Source organism: Anabrus simplex, chromosome 10 (assembly GCF_040414725.1).
Source record: "Anabrus simplex isolate iqAnaSimp1 chromosome 10, ASM4041472v1, whole genome shotgun sequence".
NCBI classification, from domain to species: Eukaryota; Metazoa; Arthropoda; class Insecta; order Orthoptera; family Tettigoniidae; genus Anabrus; species Anabrus simplex.
In genome coordinates, this window is record NC_090274.1 from 127,623,378 (window position 1) to 127,639,852 (window position 16,475).

At 42.7% G+C, this 16,475-nt stretch overlaps 1 protein-coding gene across 1 annotated transcript in view; it reads left to right on the forward strand.

Moving 5' to 3' along the window:
• Window positions 1-16,475, forward strand: part of LOC136881915 (putative phospholipase B-like 2) — a 166,874-nt gene that overhangs the window by 101,550 nt on the left and 48,849 nt on the right. Inside the window, exons 3-4 of the mRNA XM_067154360.2 lie at window positions 5,777-5,871; window positions 16,165-16,350. Of these exons, the coding sequence (XP_067010461.2) occupies window positions 5,777-5,871; window positions 16,165-16,350 (281 nt within the window). The remainder of the gene's footprint in view (window positions 1-5,776; window positions 5,872-16,164; window positions 16,351-16,475) is intronic.

The window sequence follows — 16,475 nt, forward strand, 5'->3', positions numbered from 1 at the left end:
CGCACATTTGCCCCAATTCGTCCTCTTGAATTCCAACTTTATTTTCATATTGTCATCTTTCCTACTGTTAAAGACACTACCTCAAATTCGTCTACTAATGTCATTCCACGCCATCTCTCCACTGACAGCTCAGAAAATCACACTAAGTCGAGCAGCGTATCTTCTTTCTCCCAAGTCTTCCCAGCCCAAACTGCAATATTTTTGTAACACTACTGTTTTGTCGAAAATCACCCAGAAGAAATCGAGCTGCTTTTCCTTGGATTTTCTCCAGTTATTGAATCAGTAACCCTGGTAAGGGTCCCGTACACTAGAACTATACTCTATTTGGGGTCTTACCAGAGACTTATATGCCATCTCCTTTACATCATTACTACAACCCTTAAACACCCTCATAACCATGCGCACAGCTGCCTCAGTGGATCAGTGGTAGAGTTTCGGCCTCCGGATCACAAGTTAACGGGTTCAAATCCGGCAGAGGTAGTCAGATTGTTGAAGGACGGAAAAAGTCCATTCGACACTCCATGCCGTACAATGTCGACATGTAAAAGATCTCTGGTGACACACTTGGTGTTGAGCCGACAAAATTCATTAAAATCTCAGACACAGACGCCCAATAATGATCCGGTTTACTGTCTGCAATCTAGTAGGTCTAGAGTAAAACGGAATGCCGAAATTGACGATCAGACAGCCACATGGAGTCAAATTGAAATGTCTGCGCACGGTAGCTGAAGCCATACGTTTATTATTGTTATTACCATGTGCCCCTAATTTACGATCCCATTTATATGATTATCCCAATGAAGATCTTTCCTTATATTAACACCCAGATGATCCCCAAAAGGAACTTTCGCTCCATCTATGCAGTAATTAAAACTGAGAGGACTTTTCCAATTTGTGAAACTCACAACCTGACTTTCAACCCTGTTTATCATCATACCATTGCTCCTGCTCATCTCACAACATTATCGAGGTCATTTTGCAGTTGCTCACAATCCTGTAACTTACTTATCAATCTGTACAGAATAACACCATCAGCAAAACGCCTTATCTCTCATTCCACTTCTTTACTCATATAATTTATATTTATAAGAAAATATAAAGGCCCAATAATACTGCCTTGAAGAATTCCCCTCTTAATTATTACAAGGCCAAATATGGCTTCACCTACTCTAATTGTCTGAGATCTACTCTCTAGAAATTTGGCAACCCATCCAGTCACTCTTTTGTCTTGTCCAATTGCAGTCATTATTGCCAGTAGTCTCCCATGATCCACCCTATCAAGTGCCTTAGACAGGATCGATACTTCAGGATCGAATAATCCAAGTCAGAGATAAATGAAATTTTATCAAAGGAAGATGCAGTCGATTATGGATTCCCACAAGGATCAGTCATCAGCAACACATTGCTCCTGGCAGCAATAAATAGCATTGCTTCCTACGTCAGTTCACCAGTCTTTAGAAAACTAAATCTCAGTATCTTGTGCAGGAAAGAACGTTCTTACAACTCGAATATTACTACAAGAAAGCATTTGAAACATCCAATACTTGGCTAAGGACACAGGTTTCAAGTTTTAAAAAACCAAAACCAAAGGTATATTGTTCTCTGAAAGCAAGTTATGAAGTTATGAACGCAACCTTATACATACAATCACAGAATTTAAGTCGTTGAAAATACTGAACGTTGTAGGAGTTACCTTTGAAAACATGTTAACTTGGACAGTAGAAGGGCAAAGTATGTCCTAAAACAATGGATGCTGAGTCAGCGTTTTCCCCACGCTTTTTTGAGTAGTAAAGATATGTAGGTATCCGGGTTCAATGACCTGTCGGCGAGATTAAAACGCCGAATAACGTCATAACCTTGCGTACGAGAGGAAGCCTAACCTTACAGACACTATTGGAGGGGCCTAATTGGTCAGAGAATAATCTGGGATGCTCTTGACCCCTAGGCGAGTTAATGACGCCATACCCATACGTAGGAGGGCAAAGATAAACTCTCTGGACAACCTGAAGTGTTTTTGACCCCTAGGTGAGGTTATGACATCTTACCCATAGGTACGGGGTAATGTTAACCTCAATGGCCGCTTTGGAGGAGCCGTATCGAATGGGCCTAGACACCTTTGGAGGAGCCGAATCAATCGGGCGCTCTTGGAGGAGCCACAAATCGATTAGGTGACCTGCAGATGAGGTTAAGACGACATATTGAAGTGATAACCTGACCTTGCGCACGAACGCTACCCTCATACAGGTCCTTTATTGGCTCCCCTTGGAATAGTCCAATAGGTTAGGTGACTGGTAGTTGAGGTTATGACGCCATGATGAAATGTTAACCTAACCTCGCTACGAGGTACGCTACCCTAACCTCAGACAGGCTATTTACGGGCTCCCCTTGGAGGAGCCGAACTGGTAAGTTGATTTGTAGGTGTAGTTAACACGTGTTTTAACCTAACTTTGGGCACGAACGGTAACCTAACCTCACACAGGATGTTTGCTGTCTCCCCTTGGAGGAGTGACGGAGCTGTGGCGTAAGAAGGGCGGGTGCTTTAAAATGCATGCTCATCTTTACATGACCTAACGCGCAGGCCTTCTCCTGACAGAGCTGTGACGTCACAGTGAGGGTGATAACCTTGGCTACGAACGGTAACCTAACCTAACCTAACCTTACCTCATAAGGCTCTTTGACGTCTCGCCTTGGAGGAGTGACGGAGCTGTGGCGTAATAAGCGCGGACGATTTCAAATGTATGCTTATCTTTACACAACCGAACGCGGTGGCCTTCTCCTGACAGAGCTGTGACGTCACAGAGTGGGTGATTTGAAATGCGGACTGCTGGCTAAGGGTGCATGAGGTTATAACCTAACCTGTGTCCATTCCTTGTCCCGTTTCTCTACGATGTTGAGTTTGTGGTAGTATGAATTTACCAAGATGGATATTTTATAACCGAATGCTCTTCCTGACGTCGACCTCATCATGGAACATAATAAGATTAAATTAACGAGAGGATATTTGATAATACGAAGGCAGAGGGTAAAACCCGGTAGTGGCACATAGCCTTCCCCTGTCGAATAGCATCGAGAGGTCAGCTCAAGGCTCTACGTCTCCATCCGACGGACAAATTATCACAAGTATTATATGCTCTCACCCCATATGACCACTGCGGAGAGGATCGGAAATTATTCGAGGCTTTTTTGTACACAATCTAGTAATTATAAATTCTAAACCACCACCTCCCTTGCCCTGCGAGGATGGGAGGCTCAGACGGTTGAGACCCTGGCCTTCCGTCGCAAACTTTGCAGGTTCGATCCTGGCTCAGTTGTGTGTGGGGGGAGAAGAGACATGTCAGTGCACTCTCGAGTCTTCGTCAGTTACTGTATACAAATATCCCGCTAGAGGCATAACAGTGCGCTCTTACGACGACTTTCGTGAGTTACTGTAAACAAATAACTATCAGATCCCGCTAGAGATATAAGTGCGCTCCCACAGCTACTTCATGATTTACTGTAATCAAATGACCATCAGATCCCGCTAGAGACATAACAGGGAGCTCTCACGGCAACTTCGCGTGTTAGTGTAAACAACTGACTATTAGATCCCGCTAGAGACATAAGAGGGGGAATAGCAAGTGCGCATATACATCAACTTGAGGTACACTCTGAGGGCGAGTTTACAAGTTACTGTAAAACGGATTACTCCTGCACTCTGTTAGCCGTGGGAGAGAGTAGGATTGCGGGGGCGCTATATACCTAAATAAGTGACAAGCAGTTCTCCATCCTTCGGATAGGTGTCGCATGCGGATATGCATGACGGATGGCGTATGCGCTAATTTTAATTTTAAAGTAGCAAGAGATGACTAAGGGAGGTTGGATAGGAGCGTAGTAAGAAAGGAACAACGGAGGTGATAAAAAGATAACTAGAAGTTCTTCAGCCTACATTTTCAAAAAAAAAAAATGAAATGACGACGACTAGGAAAACTTTGATAGGTGTGAAGGGGCAAAGGAAATGTAATATGTAGAACATTTTAAATTGAATGAAATATTTACTGTGTAATTATTTACAAAATTAAACAAACTACTTGTTTCACTGCTAATTGGAAGAACATCAGAGATATCAGTCTTACTTACTGGAAGATTATCGTGGTTAGTTGAATATTTATTATTAGTAACTGGATCAGGGTTAGGCCATTGTCTAGCTAACTGTCCCTCTGTTTTGGATTAGAAAGGCGGGTGAGTCCGAAACAAGAGCCAAGTTAGACTATGGCGGTAGAGTGTATAATTCTGCTAGATGCTTGAACTAGTCACTGCCTCCGTAATATAGCTAGTACAATCCACCGCTCTAGGAATAGGCTTGGGGATAACCGTACGAGTCCGGTAACCAGTACGCAGGTCGAAGCAAATGAACCATCACTTGGAGTCGGAAGAAAACAACTGAGCTTATTATACGCTTTCAAGATAACAGCCATGAATGATTCACACATGAAACATTACGTATTTTCTCAGAGACATAAAGATTAATTCACTGTCTCACATGCACAACCATTGCCTTTCCATCTCAGGATATTTAAACACGTATAAGGTGCCTCTATACTACACATCGACCGATCTCTTATACCTCAACCCTGGAAAATGACTCTGCCTACAATCAAGCTAGAACTAATCAACAATGGTAAAGTTCAGACTAACAAAACTGTTTATCTACAATTATTCAATGAGATTTGTACTAGACGCCCAAAACACAGTCTAATTTATACCGATGGATCGAAATGCAACGACAGGAATGGTTGTGCCTGACTTCTACAGGATCATTTCCAATGAACTCTTTGCTGTTAAAAAGGCTATGTTACAGATTTTACAAACAAACTATTCGAATTCATTTATAATTTGTTCTGACTCCAAAAGTGCATTTACTGCAATTTTAAACTTTTCATCGATCCATATTGTCATAAGGGAAATCCAGTTCTTGTTTGAAGAAATTAAGAACGTAGGAAAACATGTTACCATACTGTGTATTCCTTGAGTATGCTGATCAGGCAGCGAAAGAAGGTACGAGACATGATCACCGGCTGGCCACTCCGTGAAATAGCATCAGTTCAATAACACGGTATCCAGTTAGTCAAGACCAGGTGAGGATAGGACACTCAAAGCTAAGAAAACAGCAACTCACCACAATATTCCAACAGGCACTGAACTCACCTTCGCTATGCTTCCGAATTATTACTTTTTTAATATTCTTGTTTATATTACCACATGTAAATATTATTTTGCACAGTAAGTCTTTTGTTTATGTAAAATTGTTTCAATATTTGATGTGAGTTAACGAATCGTTTCCAAGAGACACCCGTATGGGGACAAGGTCTACGTCAGTTCTCTAGACTGTGATGAGATAAGCGCCATGCGGTGAGCTTGAATTCCGGAGCTGCCGGCAGCCCTGAAGGTGGTTTTCCGTCGTTTTTCCCATTTTCACACCAGGCAAATGTAGCTTACTTAAGGCCACGGCCGCTTCCTTCCCACCCCTAGGCCTTTCCTGTGCCATAAGACGTATCTGTGTTGATGCGACGTAGAGCCAATTGAGACCATCTACTGTAACGTCCCTCCTTCAAATCCCGTCACACATTGTGTATCTTCAGTTTCGTGATACAAATTTCAGACGACCCCCAGCTATAATGGACACGTTGAGTAAATGACGGAATGATGTTGGTTTGTTATTATTTTTTGTCGAAACTAAAACCGATGCAAAGCTATCAAAACTTGGCAAATGGTAATGTATGTTCTGTTTCTGTCACAGGTAAAGCTGTTCTACAAGCAGCTCGAAGGCGTAGTGGACGGCTACAACTACGGCTGGAAAAATACTTCAATGATGTTGACTGCGAACAATTTCCTGTAAGTACTCATCACATAGTGACTATCTGTTCATTTCGTGTAATCTTGTACTAAAAGGTATGAAATTCGCATTACCGTTACGACGGCACGAGAGTATTGCGTGCCATGGTACAGTTGTCGCAGAAATTGTTAGTCACCACTTTCTACTCATAAACACGTACAGTCCATGATATTGTCGCAGGAAGACTTTCATTAGAAACATTTGAAACATATGGTTTGAAGGCGAGGAAGGCTCTGAGCGAGAATACGTTCTTTTGAAGCTCTACACTGCGAATTGTTGTTGTTTCTATCTGCGATTAGGTGTACGAATATCCCATATCTGTGTGAATAACACGGATCGGCTGAATTCTATCCGCGTATTCACCATGTGAGGGTGCAGATGAGGATGAAGTTGACAAGTTTTATGAAGCATTGAGTGACATCGTGGTCAGGATCAACAGCTAGGATAGAATAGTGCTAATGGGCGATTTCAATGCGAGAGTTGCGAATAGAACTGAAGGATACGAAAGGGTGATTGGTAAATGTGGAGAAGATATGGAAGCTAATGGGAATGGGAAGCGTTTGCTGGACTTCTGTGCTAGTATGGGTTTAGCAGTTACGAATACATTCTTCAAGCATAAGGCTATTCACCGCTACACATGGGAGACTAGGGGTATCAGATCCATAATAGACTATATCTTAACCGACTTCGAATTCAGGAAATCTATTAGGAATGTACGAGTTTTACGGGGATTTTTCGATGATACAGACCACTACCTGATCTGTAGTGAACTAAGTATACATACATACATACATACATACATACATACATACATACATACATACATACATTATCATTAAAGACTGTTATGCCTTTCAGCGTTCAGTCGGCAAGCCTCTGTGAATTTACTAAACGTCGCCACAATCCTCTATTTGTAACTAGTTCTATACCTCTTATGTTTAAATCGTTAGAAACTGAGTCTAACCATCGTCGTCTTGGTCTCCGTCTACTTCTCTTAGCCTCCATAACTGATATAATTTATTTGTGTGATCTCTTTGACATGTCTTAATCAAGTTTTAAAGTTGCCTTATTTGTATATTTTCTCTGACACTTTCTAGTCAGATGTTACTGTTGCCACTGAATTCGTTTATACTCCAGTTGGTCGTCTTAAGTTTAATAAAACCTTATAAAAGGTGATTACATATTCTTTCACATCAATTTATTAAACTGAAGAAGAAAGCAAGATAATGGAAAAATTACTTCGTCCGGAACGTTTAAGCATTGACCCAGAATCCAGTAACGCTCAACAAGAATGGAAACATTGGTACAGCACGTTCAAGAACTTCATTTTGGCGTATCAAGTAAGTGACGCTGACAAATTACGCATATTGATCAACCATGTTTCACCTACCGTTTACGAATATATCAATGAAGCCAAAACTTATAATGACGCCATTAGTATCCTGGTTACTATTTTTTCCAAGCCCGTGAACGAGATATTTGCACGACACAAATTGGCAACTAGGAAACAGCTATCTGGCGAAACTGTATCGATATATATACAATCTTTGAGGCTCCTGAGCAAGGATTGTAATTTTAAAGCTGTGACGGCAGAAGTGAACAGAGACGATTGTATTCGCGATGCTTTCATTGCCGGCCTTCTCGACTCAAGCATTCGTCAGAGGTTATTGGAGAATCCTAATCTTACTCTCGAGGAGGCTTCGATGAAAGCAAAGGCTTTAGAGTCGGCATTGGAACAATCTGTTCAGTACCAAGGACCTGCTTTAGTCAATACTGTCCAGGAGCATCGTTTCTCTAGTTCATCTCACTCAATCGGCGAAAGACGTGAATGTAGCTTGGCGGGTAGTGAAATATCAGGTGAGATTGTCGCCGCAACAACAAAGAAATGCTACTTCTGTGGACTTAATTATCACAACAGAAACTCTTGTCCAGCAAGGGAGGCCATTTGCCGTGCCTGCTCAAAAATCGGCCACTACGCAAAGGTATGCAAGAGCTCAAAATCTTCAAGCTCCAACAAATCTTGCCATTGTCATACCATACTTTTAGCTTCTATTTCTCCATTGGGTTGTTTATCTAAAGCTATAATACCCATCCGTTTGAATGGAATGAAGACCAACGCTCTAGTTGATACGGGCAGTTCAACAAGTTTTATTTCCGAGAAGCTGGTCCAAAAGCTCAAAGTACCTATTTCTGCTAGCGGCCTCACTGTTACTATGGCTTCAACGTCGCTTAGCTCTTTAGTGAAAGGAGCCTGTTCTGTAGATATAAAAATTGAAGACCACATTTACAAAGATGCTGAACTTAACATTTTGGCAGACCTTTGCTCTGACGTCATTTTAGGACATGATATACTTGGCCGTCATTCATCTGTAGAGATTAAGTTTGGGGGTCACAGAGAACCTCTGAGTATCTGCGGATTAACAGTCGCGAAGGTCGAACCTGTTCGACTTTTCCGAAATATACCTCCAGGTTGCAAGCCAATCGCCATAAAGTCCCGACGCCACACAGCAAGTGATGCCAAATTCATTGAACAAGAAGTTCAGCGACTTTTGAATGAGGATGTTATAGAAGAAAGCTTTTCTCCATGGCGTGCTCAGGTTCTTGTTACCCAATCAGAAAACCACAAGCGCCGTGTGGTAGTTGACTATTCACGAACAATAAATCAGTATACCGAGCTAGATGCTTACCCACTCCCACGTATCGAGGATATAGTCAACAAGGTAGCAAATTATGAAGTGTTCAGTTCAGTTGATTTGAAAAACGCCTATCACCAGATCCCTATCTGTGAGGAGGATCGCCCTTACACAGCATTCGAGGCATGCGGTTAACTTTGGCAGTACAAACGGATTCCATTTGGCCCCACAAATGGGGTACCTTGTTTCCAAAGAACAATAGATACGATTATCAAAAATTAAAGACTTAATGGGGTTACTGCTTACCTAGACGATATCATTGTGGGTGGCAAGACCAAGGAAGAACACGACTTCAATTTGAAGAAGTTTCTGAGAGCCGTGCAAAAGTATGAATTCACGGTCAACGAGAAGAAGAGCGTTTATTCGGTCAAAACAATAAAGCTACTGGGTTATGTCATCTCGCCCAGATCCCGACCGATTGACACCTTTACAAGAGCTCCCATTACCAACTGACACTGCTTCTCTTCGAAGAGCGATGGGCATGTTCGCTCATTTCGCCAACTTCATCCCAAGATTCTCCCAGAAAATACATAACCTTTCAACTGGTAGTTTTCCATTAAATGACAAAGCTATTGAAGCATTCAAAGCGCTGAAAGATGATGTGAAAAATGCACTAGTATCAGCTATAGATGATAAAGCTCTGTTCACTGTAGAGACTGATGCTTCAGAACACACAATTAGAGCAACACAAAATGGACACCCCATTGCGTTCTTCTCTCGCACACTAAACCGATCTGAACAACGACATTCATCCGTGGAGAAAGAAGCGCAGGCTATCATTGAATCCGTGAAAAAATGGAGACATTACCTGCTAGGAAGACATTTTCGACTCATCACTGACCAGAAGTCAGTAGCCTTTATGTTTGATACTAGACATCTTGGTAAGGTGAAGAATGAGAAGATATTGCGCTGGAGACTTGAACTCTCGTGTTTTGATTATGAAATAATTTACAGACCAGGACAACATAACGAAGTTGCAGATGCCTTCTCCAGAGTTTGTTTGGCTATTGAGTGTTGCGGACCTAAACTGAAAATCCTCCATGAAGCTTTATGTCACCCTGGTATAACACGGCTTAATCACTTTATTAAGTCGAAGAACTTGCCTTATTCGCTAGAAGATGTAAAGAAGGTCATATCAGCTTGTAAAATTTGTGCTGAATTGAAACCTAGATTCATCAGGCATGAAGGTAATCTCGTCAAAGCTACCCGCCCCTTTGAGCGCAACAACATGGATTTTAAGGGACCTCTACCATCCAAATCTAGAAACCGTTATCTCCTCATATTAGTTGATGAATATTCCAGATTCCCCTTCGCCTTCCCTTGCCCAGATGTCACCTCGTCCACTGTCATTTCTAAACTTAAGCAACTTTTCTCCATATTTGGATTGCCTTCATATGTTCATTCCGATCGAGGCTCAGCATTCATTTCCCAGGAATTGAAGACATTCTTCACGGCTGTTGGTGTGGCGACAAGCAGAACGACTCCATACAATCCAAGAGGCAATGGCCAAGCAGAAAAATATGTTGGAGTTGTGTGGAACTAGCTTTGAAATCAAGGGGAATGCATATCCAACAGTGGGAAGAAGTTGTACATGATGCCCTCCATGCCGTCAGATCACTGCTGTGTACTACTACCAATGAAACTCCCCACGAGCGGATGTTTCAGCACCAGAGAAAATCCAGTTATGGACACTCAATCCCCTCGTGGCTTCTGACTCCACGTCCAATACTCCTTAGGAAGCATGTCAGGCAATCTAAGTACGGACCACTCGTGGAAGAAGTTACTCTTGTTGAAGGAAATCCCGAGTATGCTCATATAAAACACCAAGATGGAAGGGAAACTACTGTTTCGACTAGAGACCTGGCACCATTGCCTACTTCAATAGGCATTTCTGAAGAAAGGGGAGAAGAAGATGCCGGAGGAGTAATAGATGGACAACGTTCCCATGGAAGCCCAGAACATTACCAGACCCCTGTCTCCTCACCCGGATCCTCAGATCCAGCTCCATGCGAGACGAGATCTCCTGAATCATTAAAGTTAGAAGAAAGGGGTCCAACCGCGTCTCCCACTCCTTACCAGCTACCGAGACGGAGCACAAGAATCCGTCACTGTCCCGCCCACCTTAAGGACTATTATATAGGTGGGGGTGAATGATATAATTTATTTGTGTGATCTCTTTGACATGTCTTAATCCAGCTTTAAAGTTGCCTTATTTGTATATTTTCTCTGACACTTTCTAGTCAGATGTTACTGTTGCCACTGAATTTGTTTATGCACCAGTTGGTCGTCTTAAGTTTAATAAAACCTTATAAAAGGTGATTACATGTTCTTTCACATCAATAACAGAGTCCATTATTCTCCTATGTAACCTATCCTCCTCCGTTCGCCTCACATGACCCCATCACCGAAGCCGGTTTATGCGTACAGCTTCATCCATCGAGTTCATTCCTAACTTAGCCTTTATATCCTCATTCCGAGTGCCCTCCTGCCATTGTTCCCACTGTTTGTACCAGCAATCATTCTCGCTACTTTCATGTCGGTTAGTTCTAACTTAATGAATAAGATATCCTCAGTCCACCCAGCTTTCGCTCCCGTAAAGCAGAGTTGGTCTGAAAACAGACCGATGTAAAGATAGTTTCGTCTGGGAGCTGACTTCCTTCTTACAGAATACTGTTGATCGCAACTGCGAGCTCACTGCATTAGCATTACTACACCTTGATTCAATCTCACTTACTATATTACCAACCTGGGAGAACACACAACCTAAATACTTGAAATTATCGACCTGTTCTAGCTTTGTATCACCAATCCGACATTCAATTCTGTTGAATTTCTTACCTACTGACATCAATTTAGTCTTCGAAAAGCTAATTTTCATACCATACTCATTGCACCTATTTTCAAGTTCCAAGATATTACACTACAGGCTTTCGGTACAATCTGCTATTAAGACTAAGTCGTCAGCATAGGCCAGACTGCTTACTACATTTCCACCTAACTGAATCCCTCCCTGCCATTTTATACCTTTCAGCAGATGATCCATATAAAGTACGAACAGCAAAGGTGAAAGATTACAGCCTTGTCTAACCCCTGTAAGTACCCGGAACCAAGAACTCATTTTACCGTCAATTCTCACTGTAGCCCAATTGTCAAAATAAATGCCTTTGATTGATTTTAATAATCTACCTTTAATTCCATAGTGCCCAGTATGGCGAACGTCTTTTCCCTCGCTACCGTGTTATATGCTCTTTCTAGATATACGAAACATAAATACAGCTGCCTATTCCTCTCGTAGCATTTTTCAATTACCTGGCGCATACTGAAAATCTGATCCTGACAGCCCCTCTGAGGTCTAAAACCACACTGGTTTTCATCCAACTTCCTCTCAACGACTGATCGCACCCTCCCTTCCAAGATGCCAGTGAATACTTTGCGTGGTATACTAATCAATGGGATACCTCGATAGTTGTTGCAATCCTTCCTGTTCCCTTGCTTATAGATAGGTGCAATTACTTCTTTTGTCCAATCTGAAGGTACGTAACCAACACTCCACGCTAATCTTGAAGCCATTTCTAGATCTACGAAACATAAATACAGCTGCCTATTCCTCTCGTAGCATTTTTCAATTACCTGGCGCATACTGAAAATCTGATCCTGACAGCCCCTCTGAGGTCTAAAACCACACTGGTTTTCATCCAACTTCCTCTCAACGACTCATCCCTGCCTTCCCAGTATACTTCACCATTTCCGGTCTAATTTCATCTATTCCTGCTGCTTTATGACAATGGAGTTTATTTACCATCCTTTCCACTTCCTCAAGCGTAATTTCACCAACATCATTTTCCTCCTCCCCATGAGCTTGGCTGTTCGCAACACCATCAGGAAGATTTCATTTTACGTTGAAAAGATGTTCAAAATATTCCCTCCACCTCTCCAGTGATTCCCTGGGATCTATTATGAGTTCACCTGAATTATTCAAAACACTGTTCATTTCCATTTTCCCTCCCTTCCTAAGATTCTTTATTACTGTCCAGAAAGGTTTCCCTTCTGCTTGACCTAGCCTTTCCAGGTTATTACCAAAATCTTCCCGTGAATTCTTTTTGGATTCAACAACTATTTGTTTCGCTCTGTTTCTTTCATCTACATACAAATCCCTGTCTGCCTCGGCCCTTGTTTGGAGCCATTTCTGATAAGCCTTTTTACGTTTACAAACTGCTCTCACTTCATCATTCCACCAAGATGTTCGCCGTTTCCCATCTTTACACACAGTTGTTCCTAGGCATTCCCTTGCTGTTTCTACTACAGCATCCGTGTATGCCACCCATTCACTTTCTATATCCTGAACCTGTTTACTGTCTACTGTTCGAAACTTCTCACTAATCATATCCATGTACTTCTGTCTAATTTCCTTGTCCTGGAGATTTTCTACCCTTATTCGTTTGCAGACAGATTTCACTTTCTCTACCCTGTTGTTGTTGTTGTTGTTGTTGTTGTTAGTCGTTTAGTCGCTTTCGAATCTCTGTGTTCCCATAGACCAAAGTGCGCCATTTCTTCCTGTCGTCTACTATTTTCCGAAGTCTTTCTAAATTGAGAGCCGTGGCTTCCTTGATGCCATCAATTCACCTCATCCGTTGTCGCCCTCTTCTCCTGTTACCATCAGTCTTCCCCAGCATTAAGGTCTTTTCCAGTGAATCATGTTTTCTCATAATATGCCCGAAGTACGTCAGTTTTTTTTTGTCTGAGTATTTGACCTCCCATTGAACAGCCTGGGTTGATTTCCTGTAATATGGTCTTATTAGACCTCTTCGCAGTCCACGGAACACTAAAGAGTTTTCTCCAACACCATAGGTCAAATGCGTCTATACTTCGGCGCTCAGCCTTTCTCTACCCTAGGCCTAGAGATTCTTAGGTCACTACAGATCATCGAAAATTCCCCGGAAAACTCGTACATTCCTAACATTTCTTCCGAATTCGAAGTCGGTTAAGATATAGTCTATTATGGATCTGGTGCCCCTAGCCTCCCATGTGTATCGGTGAATAGCCTGATGCTTGAAGAATGTATTCGTAACGGCTAAACCCATACTAGCACAGAAGTCCAGCAAACGCTTCCCATTCCCATTAGCTTCCATATCTTCCCCACATTTACCAATCACCCTTTCGTATCCTTCAGTTCTATTTCCAATACTTCACATTGAAATCGCCTATTAGCACTATTCTATCCTTGCTGTTGACCCTGACCACGCTGTCAGTCAATGCTTCATAAAACTTGTCAACTTCATCCCCATCTGCACCCTCATATGATGAATACACTGAGACAATTCTCGTCCTAATTCCTCCATCTGACAAATATACCCACATCATTCGCTCATTTACGTGCCTAACAGATACTATGTTGCGTGCAATGGTATTCCTGATAAACAGCCCTACCCCAGACTCAGCCCTTCCCTTTCTAATACCCGTCAAGTACACTTTATAATCTCCTGTCTCTTCCTTGTTATCTGTCCTTACCCGTATATAACTTACTCGTACCACATCTAGATGCATCCTCTTTGCTCACTCAGCCAGTTCTACTTTCTTTCTTCCATAAGCTCCATTGATATTGATAGCTCCCCATGCAATTCCATTTCGTTCGCCAAGTTGTTTCCAAGGAGTCCCTCGCCTGTCAAATGGGAATGGGGCTCCGTTACTCCCATTGGTCCGAGGCTTGCTTAAAATGTTCTGAGCTCGGTAAATTCATGAAGCAGGATGCTACCGTACTTGCACATAGTCCAAGTGAGGATCTCTCCTCTAACGGGTTATGGACCACCGGTGGATTGTATAGTCCTAGCCGCCTGAGCACAAGGACGGGCATGACTGTGTCCTAGATGCCCACTCCCATTCCATAGCAACTGGTATCCCGACTCTCAGGACCACTTACTAGGCCACTCAGCCTTTAATATCCCTGGAATAACCTCCGTGGAACCTGCTTCTGCCTAAAAGTATTTATACATACCCTTCCATTTTTCCCTATTCGGCTCCATGGCTAAATGGTTAGCGTGCTGGCCTTTGGTCACAGGTGTCCCGGGTTCGATTCCCGGCAGGGTGGGGAATTTTAAGTCATTGGTTAATTTCGCTGGCACGGGGGCTGGGTGTATGTGTCGTCTTCATCATCATGTCATCCTCATCACGACGCGCGGGGTGCCTGCGGGCGTCAAATGGAAAGACCTGCACCTGGCGAGCCGAACTTGTCCTCGGATACTCCCGGCACTAAAAGCCACTCGCCATTCTCACTGCCATCATGATATCCTTATCCGACTTTCTAAATTAATTGTCATTGTGAGCTCCTTCATTTTCCCCATACTTCTACATCCTTTCCTAACTCTATTTTTTCGTGCGGTTAGGGGCGCACAGCTGTGAGCTTGCATCCTGGAGATAGTGAATTCGTGCCCCACTGTCGGCAGCCCTCAAGAAGTTTTTCCGTAGTTTCCCATTTTCACACCAGCCAAATGCTTGCGTTGCACGGTCGCTTCGTTTGCCCTCCAAACCCATGCCTGTCCCATCGTCGCCATTAGACCGATATGTGTCGGTGCAACGTAAAGCCAATTGAAAAAAAAATGATCGTGCACCTCTTTCTTAATCTGTTTATTTCTCTCTTATAATATAATTCTTATTTCCTATTCATTACCTCCCTTAAAGGTAGGCCTATACACCTATTTTCACGCTCAGCAATTGCTTTAAACCCGTCCCATAGGCTCTTTCCAGTTCTAGTGATCATCTGCCCTCCTCATACGTGTCTTACCAACCATACGGTATTGTCTAACAGTCCTAGTTTTACAACCTTCCTTTCTGTCGCATTTCTACGAATAAAAGCAGCTTGGCGTTCACTTACACCACCTATCACTTCAGTTTCTTTATACAGCTTGTCTGGTTTTACCCCCTGTGGGTGGAGAATACACCCACGGTATCCCCTGTAAGAGGCGACTAAAAGGGGCGTCCCAGAAAAGATGACATTAGAATGATAAGACTACTTGTAATTAGTACCATTACGTGACGAATACCATGGGTAGACGTTACTTGCGACTAGTAGCACCATGTGAAGTACGTCACCTGTGAGTAGTGCCCTTATGTGAGGAACACGTGTATTCCACCGAAGCGGTGGCTGCGCCGTACGCTGCGCTGGAATGTGTCGGTCCGCTGTGTTCAGAATGGGTCTGCGCTACCCACTTTACGAGAAACACGTTGCTTGTGATTAGGAACACTTTGTTAGATACTCGATTGCTTCGTGACTGTTCTATAACCCTTACTTAGTGTTATAGTTCCGAATTACACATGTCAAAACTTATCCACTAATGAAGGAGGCAACATCTCCTTTAATTGCCTTCATAAGGAGCAGCAATTCCAGGGTTCCTTTATTTCTGCTGTAGTAGCACCATGTTATTATCCTTTTCATCTCGCTTGGAATTGGTCTTTCCTATGAGTGGAGGACTGGAAAAAGGGAGTTTGGGATAAAATAGAAAGTTGCATATCAAGAAACACAAAATCCTTAAACTCTTAAGAAACAGAGAACATCAAACTGACTCAACAGAGTTCTCCAAGTTGTATAAAGGTTTCTTGTTTCAGGTGGTTGAATGTTCAAGGAGACTTGGAAGACCTCACGACCGCCATGAATCGCACCGACAACTCCACCTGCGAATTATCTCATATTTTGGAGAGTGGCCCAGTGTTGGGCTCTGGGTCCTGTTCTGCCCTCATCAAGCTGCTGCCTAACAACTCTGACCTGTACGTAGGTCACGACACCTGGTCCAGGTAGGTTGTGTTTGTCCTGTTGCTTGTCGTTTCCTAAAGCCACAGTGGCAAGATACCGTGGATCTGCCAATGTATCTGACTACAGTTATTTTCGCTGTTTGATTAATGTGTAGGCTACTGTCGAC